A 22700-nucleotide genomic window follows, 5' to 3' on the forward strand; every position below is an offset into this window, starting at 1 on the left:
TATCTAATATATGCTAGATTCGAATATATTATAAAGTGGTGAAGAAAGACATAACATGCATCATACACTGCAGATAACACCATCAAGCGTGCTAGAAGTTATACATTCAGAAGTTAGTCAAGATATTCCAGCCCATTAATATGATGATAGTAAAATTATATCTTTCATTCTGAAATAAATGGTATTTGTTTAACAAATATAAAATTCAGACTATAACAATCTCCTTTTGACTATAGGTCAGTTCCCCCCGTCTACGAAAAAAAAGTCGGGTACAATACAAGAAGTCGCGGGTCGACATTTTGCTGTCTCGATTAAAGGTCGAAACCTTAGTTAGATGAAATTCCGAGGTAGTCCAAACTCGGCCCCCCTAGGACCGAGTCGACTAGTCAGGGCAGTCAGTATTATATTACCTAACCCGTTTTTTTTTTCTCCGAATCGACAAAGTTTGGCTTACGGTTTGCTCATTGGACTTCTTCACCCTTCCTCTCCCTTCTAAACATCATTCCAACTAGATTGAAGTAGATTTTGAAGTTCTTTTCATCTCCAAACAAGATTTCGAGTAAGTTTTTCTCTCTATCTTAAATTTTTTTATTCACTACTGCTTTTCTCTATAAAACTCAGATTTTGCTGTTTTTTTTTCTCTAAAATCACAAATAAATGTTATTTTTTAATTATTGTTTTGTACTTTGTTGATGTTGTAGAACTTGTTAATAACTAGATGTGTGCTTCTTAGGGATAGTAGATAGGTTAATGATTAGAACAATTGTCTCATTATTTCCCACCTCACTAGTGCTAGTGATATAGAATGGTACTAGATATAAACCACGACATCATAGGTAGAAGAAGAGAAATAAACAAGAGACAAAAATCACAAAGAATAATTTTAGATAGTGAAAAAGATGTCAAACAACCTAATATTCGTATGGAAAAGAGATTTGCTAGTGGGTCGTTGCTTCAAGTCTAGATACAAATTAAAGAGATGGTTATGAATTGTTTTAAAATCTTATTCATTGTTTGTGCTATATTCATAATGATTATTTATCGTTATATCAATTTTCAAAAATAAACATTTGATATGATGTTCAATGACGTCAGCAAATTGCAACTTTTCCTCCCCCTCCTTTCAACAGATGACCTAACCCTAAGTTAGACCTCCTTTTTAATCCTAATTCTGATCATCCCTAAACCATAAATCTCCTTCATATGGCATCATCTAGTCTGTCATAACAGTTCTTCACACCCTAGCTTGATCGGTCGTCCCATCACCCAATCACATGAACTAAATCTAGAGGTCCTCATTACGAGGTAGAAGATCTCTCACATCAGAGTGGGAGAGGTTCAAATCAATGAAACTTTTAGTTATTAATGGTAGAAGACCGCAACCTTCAACTAATAGCAATGATAGATAAGTACTTACTCCACTATAATGACATGACATTCCTATCTTAATACGTTAGAGGGTGTGACAATCACATCACTCAGAAACATCTAATGACTATTATTCATCACAAATACCTCGAAGTAGTCTTTCTTTCTGAGACCAAATGCCATCGACATTAAACTTCAAAAAACACTTATTTGGAACATAGAATGTAACCTAACATAGTTGAACCTACCTATAAAGCTGAAGGGCTGACTATTTATTGGAAGAGGCATATTGAACTGGTCATTATTTTCTCGGATAAGAACATGATCCATACATGTTGTTCTATCAACATCATCAATCATAAAATTCTATTTACGGGTTTCCATCGTTACCCTTATAACAAGAATAAACTTTTTTTGGGCAAGAAGTTAAAGAACCTCAGCAAGCAGATTGTTTTGCCTTGCGTTATTATCGGAGACCTTAACAATGTTACACCCTCATGAAAAGTCGGGGGGTGGGGGGGTGGGGTGGGGAGGAAGGAATCCCTTCTAGGGGTGAGAATCGGTCCGGGGCGGACTGTCGAGCTTGTATCATTCATTGGATCAGGTGAGACCAATATCTATCTCAAAGTGTCCAAGCCCATTAAAGTTTTTGGGTTTATCGGGCTCCGTGTTTCTCGAGCTCGAGTAAATTTACTTATATATTAATTAAGGTATGTTTTTTAACTCAACTGAAGAGACTAAATATCTGGAGATTCTAGAGTCTCTTTCAACACAAAACATAAAACACAAACACACTACATGTTGATGCAGCCGAAAAGGTTGCACACCCAAGCGGAGGTATCAAGTAGTAACCCGGCAAAACCGGAGTCGATCCAAGGATAGGAATGTAGTTTGGATATCGAAGGGCCTTGCACCGGTTTAGATATCAAAGACTTACTTAGACAAAAGCGGGAATGTGTCAATTTGGGTTTTTGATTGGTTTATAAGAAATAAATGAAATAAATAAAACTAGCTAACAATGTAAGTAAAAAGTGAGAGAGATTCGAGAGAAGAGTAGGAGGAACAAGAGTCGGGAAGCAACAAATAGGTGAGAGAGGTGTCGAAGTCCGGGAATCCATAATAATAAACCTACGACTACGTATGATCCAATCGAATGTGTCGAAGTATAATCGATGTTCGACTCCTAAAGTAGATGTCTCTAAGTACTACGTATATCCGGAGACCATACTTAGTCAAACAAACGTCATAATCGGTTAAACCCGAGTCATCGAGGGTGTTGTCTAGTCGCCTAACTATGTGAAGTGCATGACAAGACACATGAAATTATGACTTAGACTACGATCGATATCGAATACTTCGTTTCGTCTATTAACTATGCGAAATGCTGAACAAGACACATGAAAATACGATTGAAACGATAATCGAAATAAATGAACATCAATTTATAATCAAAACATCAAATCATATTAAACATAATCACGAATTCATCACATTTCATCTCATATAAACGACACACTAAAGTTAGCTAATCATGGTGATTGAATAAGAAATGGAAAGAAAATGACGAGAGAATCCCCCTTTTTCGATGTGGTTCGAGGCTAAGATCGCCGGACAAATATGAGTAGTTAAGGTGCAGCCGATCTCCCCTTAGCAAAATCTGGGTTCCCTTTAGTAATCAGACTCATTTTCTCCATCTCAAGAACATCCACCATTAAAGCTAACCCTAGCTCTCTCTCTATACAAATTTTTAGTCCAAAACCAAATCAAACCACATGGGTAGCTAGATCATGACATGGGGAGCAAAAGCCCTAAGGTTTCTGGTCAAAATAATGAATGGAAAACTCTTGAAATCTCCGGCCAAGGCATGAAGAAATCCGGCCAAAATGTCAAAGTCCGGCCAAGATTTAGTTGCAGCCGAGCCTTAGCTTGCTGCCCCGTACCATGTCGCGACCGTCCCGAGCAGTCCGAGCTGCTGCTCGAGTCCTTGCTGTTCCGGCCGGTTTAACATCCACCCGAGCTGCTGCTTGAAAGGTCGAGTTGCTCTAATGGAGCACGGGCTGCTGCTGGAAGCTACTGTCCACGACGTCCCGAGCAGCAGCTGCGTTTCCAGCTCCTCTATGCCGATTGAATGTGCTCCGAACTGCTGTCCATGGCTATTTCCGCTGCTGCCTTGTACCATCCCGTGCCGGCCTATGCTTGGCCGGCCTAGTGTGCTGGTCGGCCAAGCTAGGCAGGCTGCCTCTTCCTCTTCAAACCCTTTCTCTCCCTCTTCAAGCTTTAGCTTCTAACTCACAAGAACACCCCCAAGAACCCTAGCCTTCTCTCTCTTGATTGGGGAAGAAGATGAATAGTAGATAGCTCCCTTTGACCCCTCTTTCTCACTTGTGTATACACAACCCTAGACTTAGTCAAACTTGACTAAGTCTTAGACCATTTTGACTTGGACCAAAGGGAGGGTGCTCATAAATTTCTCTTTAGCTTGTTCTTCTTCTTTTCTTTTGTGGGCTTGATTTGGACTAAAGCTTTGCTTCAGAAACAAGGAGGGTGCCTTCATACTTGATCTCTACAAATCTAATCTCAAGAGACGACTTTTGCTTCCATCTTCCATAATTTCTCCGTCCGAACTCCGATTCGACTTCCGTTTTCACCGTCGGACTCGTCATTGACTCCTCTTGTCATTTGATTTGCTTGAAATCTTTTTCTCTCGTTTTGCGCACATGAAATGATAGTGACAATTCGCTCCCTTTATTCCGATTTACATGTTTATCTCCAAATATGATACCTAACAATAAAAACACATAAATAATTAGAAATAAACCCGAAAAGAACTAACTCAGCAAAGTTAAGTGACCTAAATGTGGCATTTTCACGCCACATCACATGTATTATGTATAGTTGAAACTATCCACTAACAAAGACATATAACAATATCACAAAAACTTAAATGTTGGAGACAGATTCATTTTTCCCTAATACGTCATGATAAGTCTTGGGTGTGAATGTTGTCACTAGAGTTCCAATAGCATACAACAAAGATGTCAGAATCAACTATTTTTCCCCCCTTCAATATAAATTCTCATGTAGTAAATTCCACTAAATAACTTGAAATATCGAGAATTATATATGTCACTATGTTGAGAAGAACAAACCTAAAATATCAGCAAAAATAAAAGTCAAGATAGAACCAATGACCCCATATAACGAGCCACTGACCTGTATCTTAAATCATGCAAAAGGGTAGGATGTGAAGTTACTAAGCCCACTTTTTGCTTCAAATCAAGGGAGATTTTTTATCACGAAAAAACAAAGACGAGATAGTAACTCACAATCATACCAACTTCTACAGGGGAGATATCATACCATATACTCTCGCTAAGCGTGGATGACTGCAAAATAACTTTAAGATTATAGTTTAATAGGTTGGAGAAATAACTTTCTGATGGCAAAAATATGTACGTATAACATAGTTAATCTTGAGATTGCACCATACATCTAAAGAAATTGTAGCTCCTTATGTAGTTCCAATTACAACAATGATCTTTTAGATATCAGTCGTACAAGTTCGATTTGCATAATATCGATACCCTTGTTATAAAAGGGCTTGTAATTTCATTTAATTGATAAGAAAAGATAGGTGAATGCGATCTCTCAGTTTATTGTTGCAAGATGTAAAATGCGAAATGAAGTTAACAATAAATAATATATGATTAACTATTAGCAAAAGAAAATAACAAAACTTTTTAAATAAAACGCAACACCAAATAATGACGGACCTAGAAAAATTTCTTTGTGGGAGAAGTTTTAGTTATAATAAAAAGTTGTGAATCATCTAGAAGTTTTGATGCAACTTCAAAGCGAATAATTTTTATACATTACAGTTATATACTAAGCCAATTCAACTATGTTAGTTTATGAGTTGTGTTGACTGTAATCAATATAAATAAGTAGTCTTATACACATTTGAATTATATTAAAGAAAGAGAGGGGGCAACATCATTCTAGAAAAACAATCAAACACATACACACATATATGTAGAGAAAACTAGTTTTAACAATGTTAACGGAAATCAATATGGATTTTACCAAGAAAAAAGCTAAAATGTGAATACACCTGTAAATAGGGGGTCAAAATGGAGAAACATAGGGCTAAAACGATAGTTAAGTAAAAATTAGGAGGCATATACGAATTTACCGTTAGAAAAACATGAAAGAAGAGCTGTGGGTTGTGAGAAACGAACACAAGGCCTGAAATGCAAACAACTCATGTTGTCACCACTACACCAACTCGTTGCCTTTAATGGTAAACAATTAGGGTAGTTGCTGAGTTTATTTTATGTGAAATAGACTCTTATCTTTGGGACATGCGGTGGCACGTGCCCCCACATGTCCCAACGTGAGTTCGCCTCTAACAACAAACTCACCACCAAAGGCAACCAATATAATAATAAATGAGTTTGAGACAACAGCTAGGCCAGCTTCGAAACAACAAAGCAACAACAATGAAGCAGCAAAAAAGCCAAAAAAGTAAAGCAAGGTAGCACTGACAAAGTTTGCTTTAATTAAATAACACCAAAAAAATAGAGAAGTGTAAGTGAAGACATTAAAACAAGTCTCATCTAACCAAGATATATAAATCTACTTAGCTAAAAAAGATAAGTCAAGAAGAAAACCATTCGAGGTAGGCATCTACTTAGCTAAAAAAGATAAGTTAAGATGAAATTGTGTACAGGTAAATTGGGCAGTAATATCTTCACTTTAGTAACATTAAGAATATTCGAAGAGACATTATCCAAGAATAAACAAATTATCTTACGAGATATCTCTCATTAGTAGACAAGTTGTCATGAATCAATTGTGAAATGTTTGCAACAGTATGTGTTTTGTCTAGGATAGGAAATGCAATGATACGTTTGCTCAAACACCACTCAACATCTATAAAATGAGCAATACACAAGTAAGCAACTTCTGATTAAATTTCCAAACATTTGAAGTAAGTGATATTCTACCAGCTGGATAAGTTAACAAAACTTGCTAGCGTGTTTTCTTCTTTACAAAGTAATAAAAGATGATTTCGAAGTGTATCACGGGAGGATTTTGTGAATACTGGTTGGAATTTATCACTTATAATAAATTCTAGAATAGGATGTTCAACAAACTGAAAAGCTTGTTCTGTCGTGATCACAAGTTTGATCATATTATCCCTAGCTCGTGTTTGACTATACCTGAATGTTCTAAGGTTGTCAAACTGGTTTGAAGTAAGTGTTGATTGTTTTAAACCAACTTTGTACTTTCCAACACATGATATTGAATGCCTAGTGAATTGACTTGTATCATTTTTAGGCGGGATCTCTAACAACACCACAAAACTTACAACGAACCATTTTTTTTTCTTTTTGACCAGGTTGACCAAGATGCACAATGTCAATAAAATCATGTAGTAACTAAGTCTTGGAAGTTTTTTTTGTCCTTATCTGTTTCGAATTAAGTTCGTGATCATCACCGGCATCAACAACTACATCTGCTTGAAATACTTGATCAAGAACAATAGTAACAGGAGAAGTTGGAGGAGCAACAACAACAAGAAGCGAACTAATAGGAACATTTATACATGTTGGAGGTTCTGTACTCAGACCACGTGCAGTACTTGGACAAGCTAAAGGATTTGTATTGTCCATATTAACCTACAACAAGTATTAAATGAACTAAGTGGTTCAACTTATTAGAAACCATATTATAAAAAGAAAAAAAGGAACATTAAGATGACCATCATATTTTGACACTACAACCATCAGAAAATATCTTCAAAAAAACATAAGATCAAAGACTATCACCCAACCACAACCTTACATTTTTACACAAAAACATAATATACAGCAAATAAAAAGAACTATTGGACTTTGGAAATAACTTATGCTCGTGTAAAAACAATATCAGACAACAAATAACAAAGCATATAACTATTGGTAAGGTATATGGGCATGTAAAAATAATTCATAGTACCTGTCTAAGAAGATCGTCAAATCTTTTGATATCGGATCTTAATAACTCACCCACTGGTTTCCTCTTCCTTCGATAGTCGACACATGACAAAACACAAGTCTCTCACTATATATATACTAGAAAGAATTAGGATTAGATATTTAGAATGGTTAACACAAATAATATGATTCTAAAAACGTTAGAAAATAAGTTGAAAAACGAGATAAGGTTGAGGGGTAACCGCTGAAGTATAAGTCGTGTGTGTTTCTTGGAGACCAAATGAGGGGTAAAGCAGTTGAGTCTTCGTCAGCGTCGGTGGAGATATATGATCCAAAGTCTAAAGGTTGTGAATTCTGTGGCTGAAAGTAGTGAATAAAAAGAAGGATTTTGCCCCTTTGTGGATTATCAAGTATTTATATCGTAGACCTAAGCATCCAACTAAGATTACGAGGAATTAAGGTTAGGGTTTGGACTTTGGATGATTGTGATTTCGACCACACTTTTAAGATTTCAATTAGTTGTGATATTAAATGATCGCGTGGGGATGGAGTCATGTGCCTATCTTCCACGATATCTCACTTCATGGTGGACTTACACCATAACAACATTTGAATATATGACGTTATTATAATCTATATGTAATGTACTCTTATATTTTAACTAAAACTTGGGTGAAAAATACATCATATTTTTTTGTTTGACCCGAAATTTGATAAGTTTAATATTAAAAGTGTCGAAATACATTTTAAATGAGAGAAAATTCTGAACATAAAAATGAACAGATCGAATGAAAATAGAAGAACTCTCATAAAGAAAAAAAAAATATTTATTTGTTTTATCTAAGTTGATTATCTAACTTTCAACAAAAAAAATTGATTTTCGTACCTACCTTTCACCTAAGGTTTGGACAACCATGAACCGCCCCACTTTCACTTTGGTCATCATCTCTAACTCACCATAATTTCACCACTGCCACCATTACATCATGCACCACCACACCTTGACCATCACCACCATCACATCACATCAACCACCACACATCACCACTTAACTCTCCTACGTGTACCTTGTCACATTAGCTCAAGGACTTCACCCTTGGCGCCATGGCCATCACTATACGTCATGTATGTATATAACAACTTAATATAATAAAAACACACCTCATCTTATACAAATGTGTATAATTTATATGCACAAACACATAATAGTGATGTATCATACATATATAACATCTAAAATCCTAAATGTAATAAAAACATGTTTACATATGTACATTTGAGAAAAAGATCAATACTTACATTATATGGGTATAGTCGGGTGGGTTAATGAGGTTGAATTATAGGTGGACCAATCGGGCAAGGTAGCGGGCATGTTACTCGGGTTGTTTTATCGGGCAAATGGTCGGGTTTACCAACCGAGTATCGTGGAGCTAGGGTAGGATGCCTGGTAGCCTTCAAAATCCAAGCCCGACCCCTTTATTTCATCGGGTTAGTTGGATTAAACCCGCCTTCGAGTTTCGGGTACCCATGGATTCAAACGAACTCGGGTACCCATCATGAGTTTTGGGTTCTCAGACTTTTTCCCCGAACTCTAATCTTTTCTCACACTCCCAAGATTTCATAAACATATCAATACAGTGGGCCTCAACCACCTAGGTTACACTAGCTCCCCATTTACTTGGTCTAGTAAATTTATTTTTTAACCAGAATATTTGCAAACTTACTAGGTCCATTGGTCGCTCACCAAATCAGGTAATTACACAATCGGTTCAATGTCTCATCATCTTTCCAGTGTCCGTGTGGGGGGGGGGGGGGGGTCGAGTGGAATTATATATGACAAATTCCAACTATGCCACAAATATCACTTTTCCTCTGCAAATGCTGCACAAGGGTTCTTCCTAAGCGTCGACACATCGGCAAATACAATGGTAATCAATTTGACTGTCCATCATGTATTTACACATAAACTCTTGCTACATGTAACAAAATCATTCCATTATTCGTTTTACGAATTCGTTTGTCCGTTTATTGTATTACATCGACAATCTTTAGAAGCCTTTTTGGATGACCAATATATGGACAACCAACTACCTTATATGAACAACTATTTTATGTAGATAGCTAGAAAAATTAGAAATTTTATATGGACAACAATTTTTAAGGGGTCATCACTCAATTATTTTTAACTTTTGTCCTCTAAGAGTTAGAGCTTTTATTTAAGTTCCCCCCCCCCCCCCCCCCCCATCTTTTCTTCTATAAATGCTAAACCTTATTATTCTTCTTCTTCATCACCAACAAAATTTGTGAAGAGAGAAACTTCAGAGATATTGTTGATCATGACACCAAGAAAATCAAAGGAAACAATTGAAGAACCTTTCACAAATGTGAATTATTGAATAAAACCAACCCAATCCATGGCAGATCTGGTCTGCTTCATGAACCCTATAACCCCTTGAAATCAAAAAATAAAATGTAGAAAGTTGATTTTTGGTACCAAAACAATCATCTGCTCGTGTTTCGTGGTGAACTACAAGAAATCTGCCTATATTTTAGTGACAAACTACAAGAAATCTGCTTATATTTTCCCGGGAAAATCGCGGAAAAATAGTAAATTTCGTGGAGTTTTCACGAAATTCTGGTCGCACTATCTTTCACTTCGAATTTAGATCATGAAATCGTTTTCAATTCTTTCAAACTACAAAAACGAAAATATAAAGTAAAATAATAAAATTTAGGGTTTTACCTCATCAATATCATTAATTCTTACTATAGAAACGACTATTGAGTGGAGATTAAGGGGTTTTATTTTCCTCATCCATTTAAAGTTTGATTAATAAAATGAAGTGGTAGAAATTGTAGTTTACTTGTAGTAGCCGTAAAAGAATAAGACTAAGACTAACAAGAAGATGAAGAAGATGAATGACAATTAGATTTTTTGTTATTAACTATTGTATTAGTTGATGGACCTTAGATTGATTATTGTTTTAATATCTAAGGCCTTATAGAGTTGTCCCCTTATTAAATTAAACCCAATTAAGTTAAACATATTTGACTTTTACATGACCCGAAAATAATTGTCTATATAAGATAATTGGTTGTTCATATATTGTCCACTCTTTTCTAATATATAGTTCCATAAGTTTTTGTTTCTTGATTGAAAGGATCATATTCAATTTTAGGTTTTATTTCTCTCTTTAGAATTCTCGTACTTTTCAAACACGTGGTGAATTAGTATACTACCTAGATAGGTATTTTTTTATTTCGTAATTTTCCTGTGTTTCATGTAAAAAAGGCAGAGGGTATTTTTGTTATTTTCCCCTCTTTGGATCTCCAATCTATTATTTTTCGAGGCATGATCTTCCACCTTGTTTATGGCCATGGAATGGATTTATTTTCCAAACTCTCTTGCAATTATGCGTTGTAGTAATTTTTTGTATGAAGATCTTTTATTAAAATAAATATTATGTTTTTTAATGATTTTTTATCTCATGATTTTTTGTTAAAATAAATATTTGATATGATCATTTGTATCTTCTTAAATTCATTTTTAAGTAATATGTCTGGTTCATATTTTATAATATTCCTGTATGAGCAAAAGATTGCTATGACATAAAACACATAAAAGTCCAGAATTTTGAAGAGGCGAGAGAATACAAAAGAAAAGCATTTGATTCAGTTGAAAGTGTCTTGAATAGGGGTCGATATCTAACTCGGTTTGCGACCCGCCAACCCGCTTATAAGGCAATGGCTAGTATGCAAAATAAGGCTTATGTTAAGGTAGTTCATAATGTTAGTGGTATCCATGTATATTTCGGAAATTATAAAGAGAGAGTCGGTGAAGCGGTGGGTCAGTTGGATAAGAGTTTCAATGGCTATATAAATGACTGAACGAACCCCTAAGGATATCTTACTGTCGAATTTTCATGAATCCCTTGTGTAACTTGTTTGCTTATCAAGGTGAAATCACGCCGTTGTGCCATTATTTGTGGTGGAGTAGGTCTCACCAACCAAACCACGTAAATCTCTTTGTATTCTGTCATATTGTTTACTTTTCTATTGTTTTTCTTGGTTCACTTGATTTCGTCATAATAGATTCAACTGCGAAGAAGAGTTGTTGATAAATTCATTATTAGATAACAACCGACTTTAACAATGATGGTTCATCAACACAACATGGATCGCCATGATGACATGTATCATATAAACGAAATAATGATTCTATCATGCAAATTTGATGATGATATATTTTGGATACTTGTAATGATTTTAGTGAAAACCAAGTGATTTAATTTTTTATAACATCTGGGATCCTAGAATTTGAGATACTATTGAAGGAAAATAGAGAGATTTAGTGATAAAAAAGGTTATAAAAGATACTTATTACTTAAGAACGACCACAAGGATTAGACACATAAATACGTTTCTTCAAAATTCTACATTAGACGCTTACCAAATGGAAAATTCATGATATAGTTCAGTTCGAATACTCATAAAATTGGTAACAAAGGCAACCTGTCAATACGTTGAAAAGAATCTGAAAATTTCCGGTAATGAAGTTCTCAATGTAAAAGATAAAGTGATAAAAGATAAAAGGAATGAAATAGAAGAAGAGAATGATATAAAGAGAATAAGGTGATGATATAGAGAGAAGAGAAGAAAGATGATGAAAATGAAGAGTAATTAAAGATGTAAAAGCATTTGACGAAGGTGAGAAAACGAAAGATAATAGGAAGACGAGGTAAGTTTAATTGAATAAAAAATGGTAGTTTGATTACATATGATATTTTTTCACTTATTTGTTATGGTTGGAGGGTTTAGTTTAGTCTTTAATAAAAAAAGCACATCTTCAGTTATAAACTTTTTCGAATGGTAAGTTACTAAGACGTCTAAAATTTTTATCGTGGATCTGAAAAATAAGTGGGTTCTTTGGAAAATACAACTTTTGTTGGGAGGTTTGGTCTCAAATTAACTTAGAGGACAACTTAAATTTGATCTCGAAATGAACATGTTTGCTTTTTTTACCTCCTTATAGTCATCACATTTGACTGTTACTACTTCTCACCGACACTGGAACATGCCACAACCACCACCATCATCTTTTTTCTCTCTGTGTTACGCTGAAGTGAATAGTGTCCTTCATCTGGAAAGGAGATTTGACCTTCCTTCAGATATAGATTGTTCCTTCTCAGACGAAGAGTTCCGTACAAAAAGAACTTTTTCCTTTAATGGAAAAGATAGAAATAGAGGGGGACAAAGAAATTGAAAGACGCAGAGAGAGAAAATGGGTACTGGTGATGGCGAAAGGTGGGAACAAAGATACAGATTACAGGGTAAAAAACAAACCACTACAAAATAAAAGGTCTTTTGTTATGGCCTTAAACCGTAGCAGAAATAGAGAACTGTAGCAAAAGCTCAATAACTACAGACCACGTCCCGTGATAGAAACCCCCGTAGCAAATAGTTTTAGCTACGAACGTTTTGCTATGATATGAGAGGCGTAACAAAAAAAGTCAAGATATTAGCTACGACAAATTCCATAACAGAAAACCTTTATTTTTTTGACACTTGTAATCCTTCTCCTGCAAACAAGAAATAAAACACCCTCTTTTACATTCCAAATTTAGAAATTGCTAAGCTACAACATAGAAATCTGATGATGATAACAAAGAGAGAAGATGGAGATGAACAATGTCGTCGTTCTGATGTGGGAGAAGATAAACGTTGTGGTTTATTTGGAACTGATTTGGGAAGGAAATAATCTTGGCTACAAGAAGAGGTTTTAGGGCAAAATTTGCGCTATCATTTGGGTCCGTGAATTTACCGTGCAGCGAAAAAAGTTTTGCGCCAAATTTCCCAAAAAAACTGCTACTCCTTTTCACCTACTACCCACGGATTGGGCGTAGCAAATGCCAACTATTTGTTATATTTAATGTACCATAGCTAAAACGCGTTTCTTGAAATTTGAAGATTTTGTGCGTGTAGCATAATTGATAAAGACATGTGCTACTGTACAAGATATTCGTAGCCATTGGTCGGTATTTGCTACGACTATTAAATATCCATAGCAAATGTTAACAAATAGCTACAATAAGTTTAATTCGTAGCAAAAGGGGCGTAGCAAAAGTCCGTCTGTTTTGTAGTGAACATAGTTGATTCGTGGAGGGAGATTTGCTGTTTGGACCACCTTTCTACAATTGACTTGTTGTTTGGACTCCTTATCCAATGTTGCATTTTGGACTCCCTTTTCTAAACAATATGTTAAATATAACATTTCCAATCATATGACAAGCGAAAATGCTATTTTATCCTCTACTTGACCTAACCCAACTTAAGTAATTAAACATACGAGTTAAATAAGCCCACTGCCTAATACGCCATCTTTTTCTTTCAATTAACAAAACACCATTAGCACAAAAACATGAATTGTAGCTTCCCTTGTTTTTTAGATCCAACGAAATCTTTCAAACTTTCTCAAAATTCCCCTTTCCCTCTCTCTGCCGGTTCTTCCCACAAGATTTTGAAACCTCTATTCTCTGCTCAGTTTCTCTCTCTCTACAATCAAAGTATTCTTTCTCCTTTCAAGCATATCACCCCACTTAATGTATAAACTCAAATTTTCTTTCTTTCTTTCTTTATGAACTCAGATTATCTTTCCCTCTTTAATTTGGTAGTCAATTTATCTCTACAAACTCTCTCTCTGTCTGTTATTTAACAACTCATCTTATTTTTTACTCTTGAAACCATGATTTCTACATTAAATCTAAGAATTAGAAATACAGTTTTCCAATTACTCAAGTACCTAGAAAACAATTACTGTCAGTATCAACAGTACCGTCTTATAATTTCATTTGTAGTTCTCATAAACAAAATCCAAATCTTTCATCTTGCTCGAGCAGAAGTGATAACCAACAACAAAAAAACCCATAATTCCCAATATCCATCTCCTAAAACCCATTGTTTTTAACTCCTCCTTGTCAGATTGTATCTATCAACAAACCTAATATTGGGCTGCTAGTGTGTTGTTAACTGGAGAAAGAAGATGAGTTCAGTAGAAGAAGATGATGGGTTGAGTCGATTCTAATCGTCATATGGACTAAATATTTTGACCCCACAATTGTACACGTAACTCATCTTGCTGAGTTAAATAAACTAGGGAGGCCAAACTTTAATACTGATTACCTAAGGGTAACGTGGGAATATTTTTAGGTATAACTTCAGAGACAAGATATTCTCGGGTGATTCCACTAAAAGAGAGTTCAAGGTGCAACACTGAAAAAACGAGTCCAAACAGCAAGTCAATTATACGAGAGGGGTCCAAACAACAAATAGTGGACTAAGAAGTAGATTGCCCCTCCAATCAAGACTGTATTCCCCCGAAAGTACTCACCAAATTTGGTCCATATACCAATAAAACATTATTGTTCTCCGGCCAGCTCCTCCTTTCTAGAGAGAGAGAGAGAGATCCTTTACTTTTCTCTTTCTCTCAATCGACCTCTCTTTGATCAGATTTTTCTTTTCTCTTTGATTTCGTTTTTGCCATGGCATCCAAGCGGATCTTGAAGGAACTCAAGGATCTTCAAAAGGATCCTCCTACATCTTGTAGTGCCGGTATTCATTTCTACCTATAACTTTCAAATGTGATTTCTTTGAAGTTGTTTAGCTATTTCTATGCATTCTAGGGTTGTTCTTAGGTTAGATCTGTAAGTATTGGTTAATTACTCATGTTTCTGTAAGTATTGGTTAAATCGGCATAGTCGTGTTGTTGAATTGTTTGTTTTTCTTAATCGGAAGAAATTCAGTAAAAACAAGTCGATCAGTTTATCTACGTTTCATCAGATTGAACTGGATAAGTAGCTAAAAAATCCGATGAAAGGAGGTGATTGTACTTAGTAGGTATCATTCAGGTCTGAATGCCTAGGATCAAAACAGCTATAGTTTCCTATTGTTTCTGGTCTTTGAAATCAGTTTTCGACTTTAGATTGATCCACTGATTTTGGTTTGAAATATTACTACTGAATGATACTGAATCTGAATGTCTGTTTTCCTGGTATGAAATTGGAGGGAGAGAACATGCAAGGGTTATAATCAACTTGGAATTTGTTTAGCTCTTTTGCGGGGTAAAAAATAGTAATTCGCTTTCGTTCAATATGTGGACAACTTAGATATTTTAGATGATTTGTGCTCGTAATAAATGGAGCTAGGTTTATTATTACTTGATGATTTATTATTATTTGAGTATTTTTAAACGTCTTTAGAAAAAATATGATTTTTGAAAAAAATAATGATTTTGAAAAAAAATAATGATTTTGTAGAAGAAAATATTTTTTTTTGTTGATTTTAAGTTTGAAATTTAGGTTCATTAATCCAAAATCCTAACAAATCCTAGGGGGTAGGGTGGGATTTTGGTCCAATACAAATTTTGGAATTAGGAATCCTTAGGATTCAAGAGTCCTAGGATTCCTGGTAGCCAAACAGACCAAGGATTCATGATTCCTACCAAATTCCACTTTTGATAGGAATCCTACTCAGGAATCCTGCAACCAAACACACCATTAATATCATGTCAAAGCTAAGTTGAAATTGTGGTCTAACGAGAAACTCCAACACTTCAACTCTCGGCTTAATTGTCTCCTTGAGGAGATCAACATTTTGGACATTTAAGAGGAGGAGGTTACTCCCATAGAGGAGGAAAGGATGCCCAAAGCACAACTTATCTCTGAGAGCGATGCTCTTCTCTGCTTGCAAGAGATTAACTTGAGGCAAAAGTCGAGTATCCAATGGGTAGAGGAAGGTGATCGAATTTCAACATTCTTTCATCGGTCCATTCTTTGCCGTAAGAGAATTAACATTCTTGGTAACCTTGTCGTGAATGATAGAAGTCGGTAGATGAAGTGGACATTAGAAAGGAGATTGAGAAACACTTCTTGACTATGTATTCTGATGAGTTCGTTAAAACTCAATTATATGTTGTGGTCGATTTATATTAGTTAGTCGTTAATTTTGTTAAAACTAATTAAGTTATTTGGGGTTTTCAGGGAATAACCCAAATACGTGGATAAGCCAATAGTTATTAGAAGTTGATGTGTGATTTGGTATCCGAAAGAATTAATTCTGTGCAACTAAAGTTAACTCTAGGGTTGTCTTGCAATAAAGATATTTTACATGTGGTGTTTTCTAGGGGGGTAAATTTTTAGGGACTGAAGTTGAATGATCTCTTTGGTGCCAATCACTTGAGGCGAGAAGAAATAGAAAGGAAATGGGTGGATGATGTCATCTTTCATTCCACTTTTCAACCAATAAGTTGGGCTTCCCACTGGCTAGTCTGGGGTGTTCTGGTGGATCCCTCTTTAAGGGATCCACCCTAATCTTTTTCATTTAACTTTATGTCTAACTTTTTATTTTATTTTTTTTCAGCTTACCTCTAAAATCCCTCTTTCGAGATTTAGATCAAATTTAAATTTTAAATTTAGAACTAATAATTTATAGTTGAAAAGCAGAATTAAAATCTCACACACGTACACAACAAATTAAGTCTGAGTTGGGAGCCCTTCACATGGGAGCCCCTATTGGAATTGAAAATTTTAGGGCCTCCCAAAAATTTAGAGACTCCCAAAATGGGATGGGAGCCCCTCATTTGGGAGCCCATACTGGGTTATCTCTAAGACTTTTGGGAGTTCTAAAGGCATTCAACAAGGTGACACACTCTCGCCTCTCCTCTTTCTTTTGGCCGTCGAATTTTTGAGTTGATCAAGAAAGCCGAAAGGTTAGATTTGATTAAGGGGCTCTCGGTCAAATGTGGTGGCACCTTTATCTCGCACTCCCAGTTTGCCAATGACACTCTAAGTTTTTCATGCGTCCATTGACCATATCATACGAATCCGGGATATCCTTCTTTGGTTTGAGGCAGCCACTGGTCTGAATATAAACTAAAGGAAAAGTGCGCTTATTAATGTGGGTCATGTTCCTAATGTTTGGTCTTCAATGATTGGATGGTAGCTTCTCTGGCGGCTTTACTTCACATTCTTGAAGGGGTGAGCTTGAAGATTGACGAGGATACTATTATTTGGTCAGCTGCGATTCAGGGCACCTTCTTGGTGAAGTCCTGCTATATCTCCTGTGTAGTAATGAGGTGGCTCCTTCCTTTCAGCCAGATCAGATTTAGTCTTGAATAACACCACCTAAGCTTAACTTCGCGCTGTGGGATGCTTTGTTGAATCGTCTTGCAACTGCTCATATTCTGATTTGAAGGGGCTTCTACCTGATCAACAGACGCAGCCTTATCAAGCAAGATTTGGTGACTGTGCTACATGTTTTTCTGCACTACACTACTCATTGGCAATTTAGAATTACTTCTCATCTCTGAATGGTGCGACTTGGTGTGTACCGAGTACACTCGTAGAGATCCTGGATCACTGGAAGGGAGTTGTGACCCCTAAGAGAGCTAAGAGACTTTGAAAGCTAATCCCAAGAGCTATTTTGGACCTTATGGTAGACAAGAAACTCAGTGATCTTTAAGAGCAAAAAGTTGTAATTCACAACTTAAGTTTCAATGTGTAAAAGCTTCTCTTCTTTTGGTCTAAAGCCCTTGGACAGCTCAACCCATTTATTTCTTAGACTTCAGTCACTCTTGGGAATCCCTTACGTCGAATATATAAGTTAGCAAGTCTTGGACCAGTCTAGGTTCTTTGTCTAGTCGGTCGTAGTTTGATTCTTTGTTTTCTATTGTACCTTTCATTGTCATTAATAAATATGACCCATTTGCCGTTTCAAAAAAATCAAAGCGCATAGCACCTTTTATATATCTCTTTGCCAATTGAGGATTGCTCGATGTGACATGTTCAACACGAGATTGGAAGTATGCTTTATATTATTGTCCTACACTCCTACCCCATTCCTTTCTGTCTTTTATTTCTTCTTCTCTAGTTTTTTGTTTAAACAAGTAAGGTTTAGATCAATTTGGTTTCTTCCTTGTCTCCTTCAACCCTCTCCCTCCCTCTCTCCCTCTCAGTAGAACTCTCTCGTTTCTTTACGTTGCAGTCATGCCCACCTTGAGTACATGCCATTTAGATTTGGATAGTAATTCTAAATTTCAACAGTACGCCATCAGGTCGCATTCTAGTGGACTCCAGCTGGCCCAACTTTCCTGGCCTCATAAGTAGACAAAATATTTTATCAGGTGGACTGTTTGGTAGTCGATGCATAGGGCCTTTGTGATATACATTGGCTACATGTTTGTCTGTTGGACATTATAATCGTAGCCACTAGTGAAGCTTGAGCAGTTTAAGTAGTTTGAATCTGAATATTTAGGTTGTTACTTTAATAGCCACAACTCTGATTGTGGTTTTTGGTATTGGTATTTAAATTGCAGCGAGAATGCGAGATTCTCCTCTAGCATTTCCATGTTCCAACACCCCGTTGAGTCGTGCACTATCTGTTGAAGCTTCATCCATCTATCATCATTATAAACTATTATATATGCTTGCATTTATGTTTACACTTTACAGGTCCTGTTGCTGAGGATATGTTCCATTGGCAAGCCACAATTATGGGTCCCCCTGACAGCCCTTACTCAGGAGGAGTGTTTCTAGTGACCATTCATTTTCCTCCAGATTATCCATTTAAGCCACCTAAGGTATCTATCATATGATTCTGTAATGTTAAAATATGATATAGCAGCTTACATTTAGAAGTTTGTAGAGCTTCAATTGAAGTAATCCTTTCGTCTAAAACTATAGATCAGTATTCTCTTGCTTTTGTATTGGTACCTTAAGGTACAACTTAAGGGCCCAAGGCGTTTAGTTTCAGTCTTGAAACTAATTTATATGCTCCAACGTTTGTAAATGGCATCAGGAAAGCAACAAGGACGTAGGTTTCCAATTTACATTCTTTTTACTCTCTAGAAGTCGATATGTGATTTCACTTTGGAATACATATTGAATTAGTCCTGACATCATCTAGCAAATTCGCATTTCAGTAGCACTAGATTTCTAGAGAAATGATTGTTCATCACCTAAGCTGTTAAACTCGAGTCGGCTCGGGATCGGCCGAAGGTCGAGTTCTAGTCAAGGCTGGGTCGACCCAAGTTATTCGGACTAGTCAGGCCTAAACAAGAAATACTAAAAACTGAAATATTAAATATCAAACTTCAACTCTTTTTTGATGAAAGAAACTTCAACTCTTGTTAGTCTTTATATTTTCTCTCTAAAATCAATTTCTTTTCTTCTCTTGGTAAAATGTAGACTTGTGGTGCTTTTTTTTCTTGAAAATTGTATTTGAAGTTCTTTGAAACTTTATATTTTATTTATTCTAAAATATTTTTGATATTTCTAAATACTTTGCATCTCTAAAAACTGTTACTGAAAGTTTCTAAAAGATTTAATGAGCATTTACTAATTTGCAACTTTTACATGACTTCATATTCCCGAAACACAAAAACAACAAGTAAATATCCTTAAAGTTTCATCACATCATTTACATGCATCTCTCTTCTACAACCATTATGAGTAAATGAGATGGCCTTGAGATATACAGTTCTATAATTCATATGGTTTCAATTTCTCACGAGTCATGAACGATTTGTGCAGGTTGCATTCAGGACTAAGGTTTTCCACCCAAATATCAACAGCAACGGAAGCATTTGCCTTGACATTTTGAAAGAACAGTGGAGCCCTGCCCTCACTATTTCCAAGGTTATATACTTATATCCCTACATCTACTTATAAATCAATAGTAACTCACTACTGTTACCTTTTCAGAGTATAATAAACCTGTTAACTTTGAATCTCACATCCAATGCCAAGAAATGTTTCCTGATATGTTGTTCATTTGGTCTTTTGTTTCAAGTATTTAGGTTTAATTAGCAAATAACCGGTTAATAACCATTATAGCTTCGTTTTAAGCGGAAAGGGTATCGTTTATATTTGCAGGTGCTTCTATCCATCTGTTCACTGTTGACGGATCCAAACCCAGACGATCCTTTGGTACCGGAGATTGCTCACATGTACAAGAGCGATAGGAACAAATATGAAACAACTGCACGGAGCTGGACCCAGAAATATGCCATGGGTTGAAGGGAGGGGGGAGTGAACCCATTTCCATTCTCTAAATGACATTTGCCTTCTAGTGTTTGTGTAATGATTGAAAGTTGTGATGTTTCTTCTTCACTCCTAAAAGCATGGAGGACAAAGGGAAACAAAAGAATGGGTATATAGGAAAGCCTAAATCTCCATGAAAACTCAATTGTTGTTACCTTGTTAATGATATTTGATGTTTAGATTACTTAAAGGCAAGTGTCAGTTTTCTTCTTGTTGATATTAACTTTTGTTTCCCTGTTATCAGCATCTCGGATGTTCAGCCATTATTAATCTTTACAACTCTTGAGACTAAGGTCTTGCTTGGTATTCTATTAACTTTTGTGTATATTGACAGACCTAAGTTTGTTGTAGGTGGTGTTTGTTTCCTTCATTCTCTAAATTCCTCTCTAGATTTGAGTTGTCTGACCGCATGGATATAAAACAAGTCAAAATCAGTCGGTTGAAGTCTAATCTTCTTCTCGAGACAATCCCAGTTGTCGGTGTCAAATGTCATAGGACTTATGACTTGTGTGAAGTAAGTGATGTAGATTTATGACATAAAATGTATAGGTAACTTCATCAGCTTGCCCGATGAGACGAGTCGTCAAAGTGTCTGGAAGAACACATTGAGAAGATAAGAAAGTTGAAAGACATTCTAAGGGTTGACATAACTGTTGGACAGTAATCAAACTAACCTTAAAAGTAAGAATATGATGAACATTGTCGATAAATAAGGAGTTTGAAAAACCCACCTTACCGATGTGTTTAACAAAAAATGTGCCTTCACTAGGAATTTGAACATAAGCTGATGTAGGATCAAGTTCATAAGAAATTGTATAAGACAATCGTGGTTCGAAGCACCACTGTCGATAATCCACGAAGTAGAGTGAATGGAGAGTATACAAGAGAGAAGTGTCGTAGCTGTAAGGCTAGTGTTTGCGTCTGGGAAAAAAGTAGTTCTCAATGAAGGAGACGGTAGAAATCATGGGTTGGAAAGAATTAGTTGAGAGAATATCTGTAAAGAAATATTTTAAGAAGAACCACAAAAGAACCAAATATCGAAAAAACTAGTGCGTTGATAATTGAAACGAATGAATGAAAATAAATCATGAGTGAAGTAACTCTAGAAAATAATAGAATCAACTGATCAACGAGATAAAGTAGAAATGTGAAAATTCCACGAAGGTGTAGGTAACAATGATAAATAGATCAAAAATAGGGTTCAAAATGGAAACACAATTTTGTAGAGAAAACAACAGAATACCTGAAAAGAGAATCGCGGTTGGTAAAACCGGAAAAGTTAAAGATTGATAAAATTAGTTACAGAGCGGTTAGTAAAACTGGAAAAGTTAAAGATTGATAAAAGTAGTTACAGAAGTGATGTTGTAGTTTTGTTTGACAGAAAATGCATTGTCCGAAAGAAGGTGTTCATAATTGACACAAAAGATAAGAATAAAATCTATTGATTTATTTAGTTTGTACTGGTGCAACGTTTTAATACGTTTTAATTTAATGCATTTATCTTTCAACAAAAGAAACAAGGAATAGTAATTCTAATTACAAATAACGGAAACCAATATATCTATTATAAAAACACAGGTTAGTCAGTTATAGGAGGGATAAGTTTGACCGTCTATTGTTCTTGAGAGTTCGACAGAGATCACATCCAACGGTTGATATAAAACCGTTCATATAAATTGACTCAAAATATAAGGGTATAAGTATTAATAATCAGTTACGATATCCTTAAATAACTACTTTGTTTCTTTCTCATATAACCCCGATATCTGCCCTTATTTCTCCCTCCTTAGAATTTTCTCAAAAAGATACTAACAAGGGAAGTTTTATAACGCCTCCCCATTTTTGTTAAGAGACCTCTCCGTGAACCCATTTGACTTGGTAAATAGTCACGTTTGGTTAAAGGGCCCTCCATTTAATGGTTTAAAAAAACCCATATTAGGGTTATATCAACCACATTAGCAATCTACATATCTCAATCCTAAATCTCTCCAAAACTCAAATCCCTAACATTCCTCTTTTTCCACTCTTCTTCCATCTTCTATTGTCATCCATCACCGAGCGACCATTAGTAACATGCTAAGTTCACCAAAATTGTACAACATCCCCACATTATTTTTGCACTCATCTCTAAAGCCACAAAGTATCTTCATTGTTGTAAACCACCATGAGTGAAGCAATTTCTAAAAAATTTGGAGAAATAACAAAAGATTCCAAATAATCAATTTCTGGACAAAATTCAGTCTCGCAAGAGGTATATGAA

General features: G+C 35.7%; 1 protein-coding gene across 2 annotated transcripts; it reads left to right on the forward strand.

Annotated features, from left to right (window-relative positions):
• Nucleotides 1-14693: 14693 nt before the first annotated feature.
• Nucleotides 14694-20630, forward strand: LOC147544730 (SUMO-conjugating enzyme UBC9). Of its 2 annotated transcripts, none has more exons than XM_086634268.1 (4): nucleotides 14694-14954; nucleotides 18851-18978; nucleotides 19931-20035; nucleotides 20273-20630. In XM_086634268.1, the coding sequence occupies exons 1-4, from the start codon at nucleotides 14885-14887 to the stop codon at nucleotides 20414-20416; spliced, it is 447 nt and encodes a 148-aa protein (XP_086490394.1). In that variant the 5' UTR covers nucleotides 14694-14884; the 3' UTR covers nucleotides 20417-20630. The 2 variants fall into 2 exon arrangements, with proteins under 2 accessions (XP_086490394.1, XP_086490395.1); XM_086634269.1 differs by having other exon boundaries at nucleotides 14764-15581; nucleotides 15740-18978.
• The last annotated feature ends 2070 nt before the right edge of the window (nucleotides 20631-22700 follow it).

The sequence above is a fragment of the Eschscholzia californica genome, unplaced genomic scaffold, assembly GCF_041429995.1.
Source record: "Eschscholzia californica isolate CP2 unplaced genomic scaffold, dmEscCali1.0.p SCAF_4, whole genome shotgun sequence".
In the NCBI taxonomy this organism is placed as follows: Eukaryota; Viridiplantae; Streptophyta; class Magnoliopsida; order Ranunculales; family Papaveraceae; genus Eschscholzia; species Eschscholzia californica.

What these genes read in the sequence shown, in the direction of transcription:
- LOC147544730 (XM_086634268.1), top strand. Translation starts at nt 14,885, where the DNA reads ATGGCATCCAAGCGGATCTTGAAGGAACTCAAGGATCTTCAAAAGGAT. An exon ending in TCCTACATCTTGTAGTGCCG is followed by an intron (nt 14,955 to 18,850) that starts GTATTCATTTCT and finishes TACACTTTACAG; the next exon opens with GTCCTGTTGCTGAGGATATG. An exon ending in ATCCATTTAAGCCACCTAAG is followed by an intron (nt 18,979 to 19,930) that starts GTATCTATCATA and finishes CGATTTGTGCAG; the next exon opens with GTTGCATTCAGGACTAAGGT.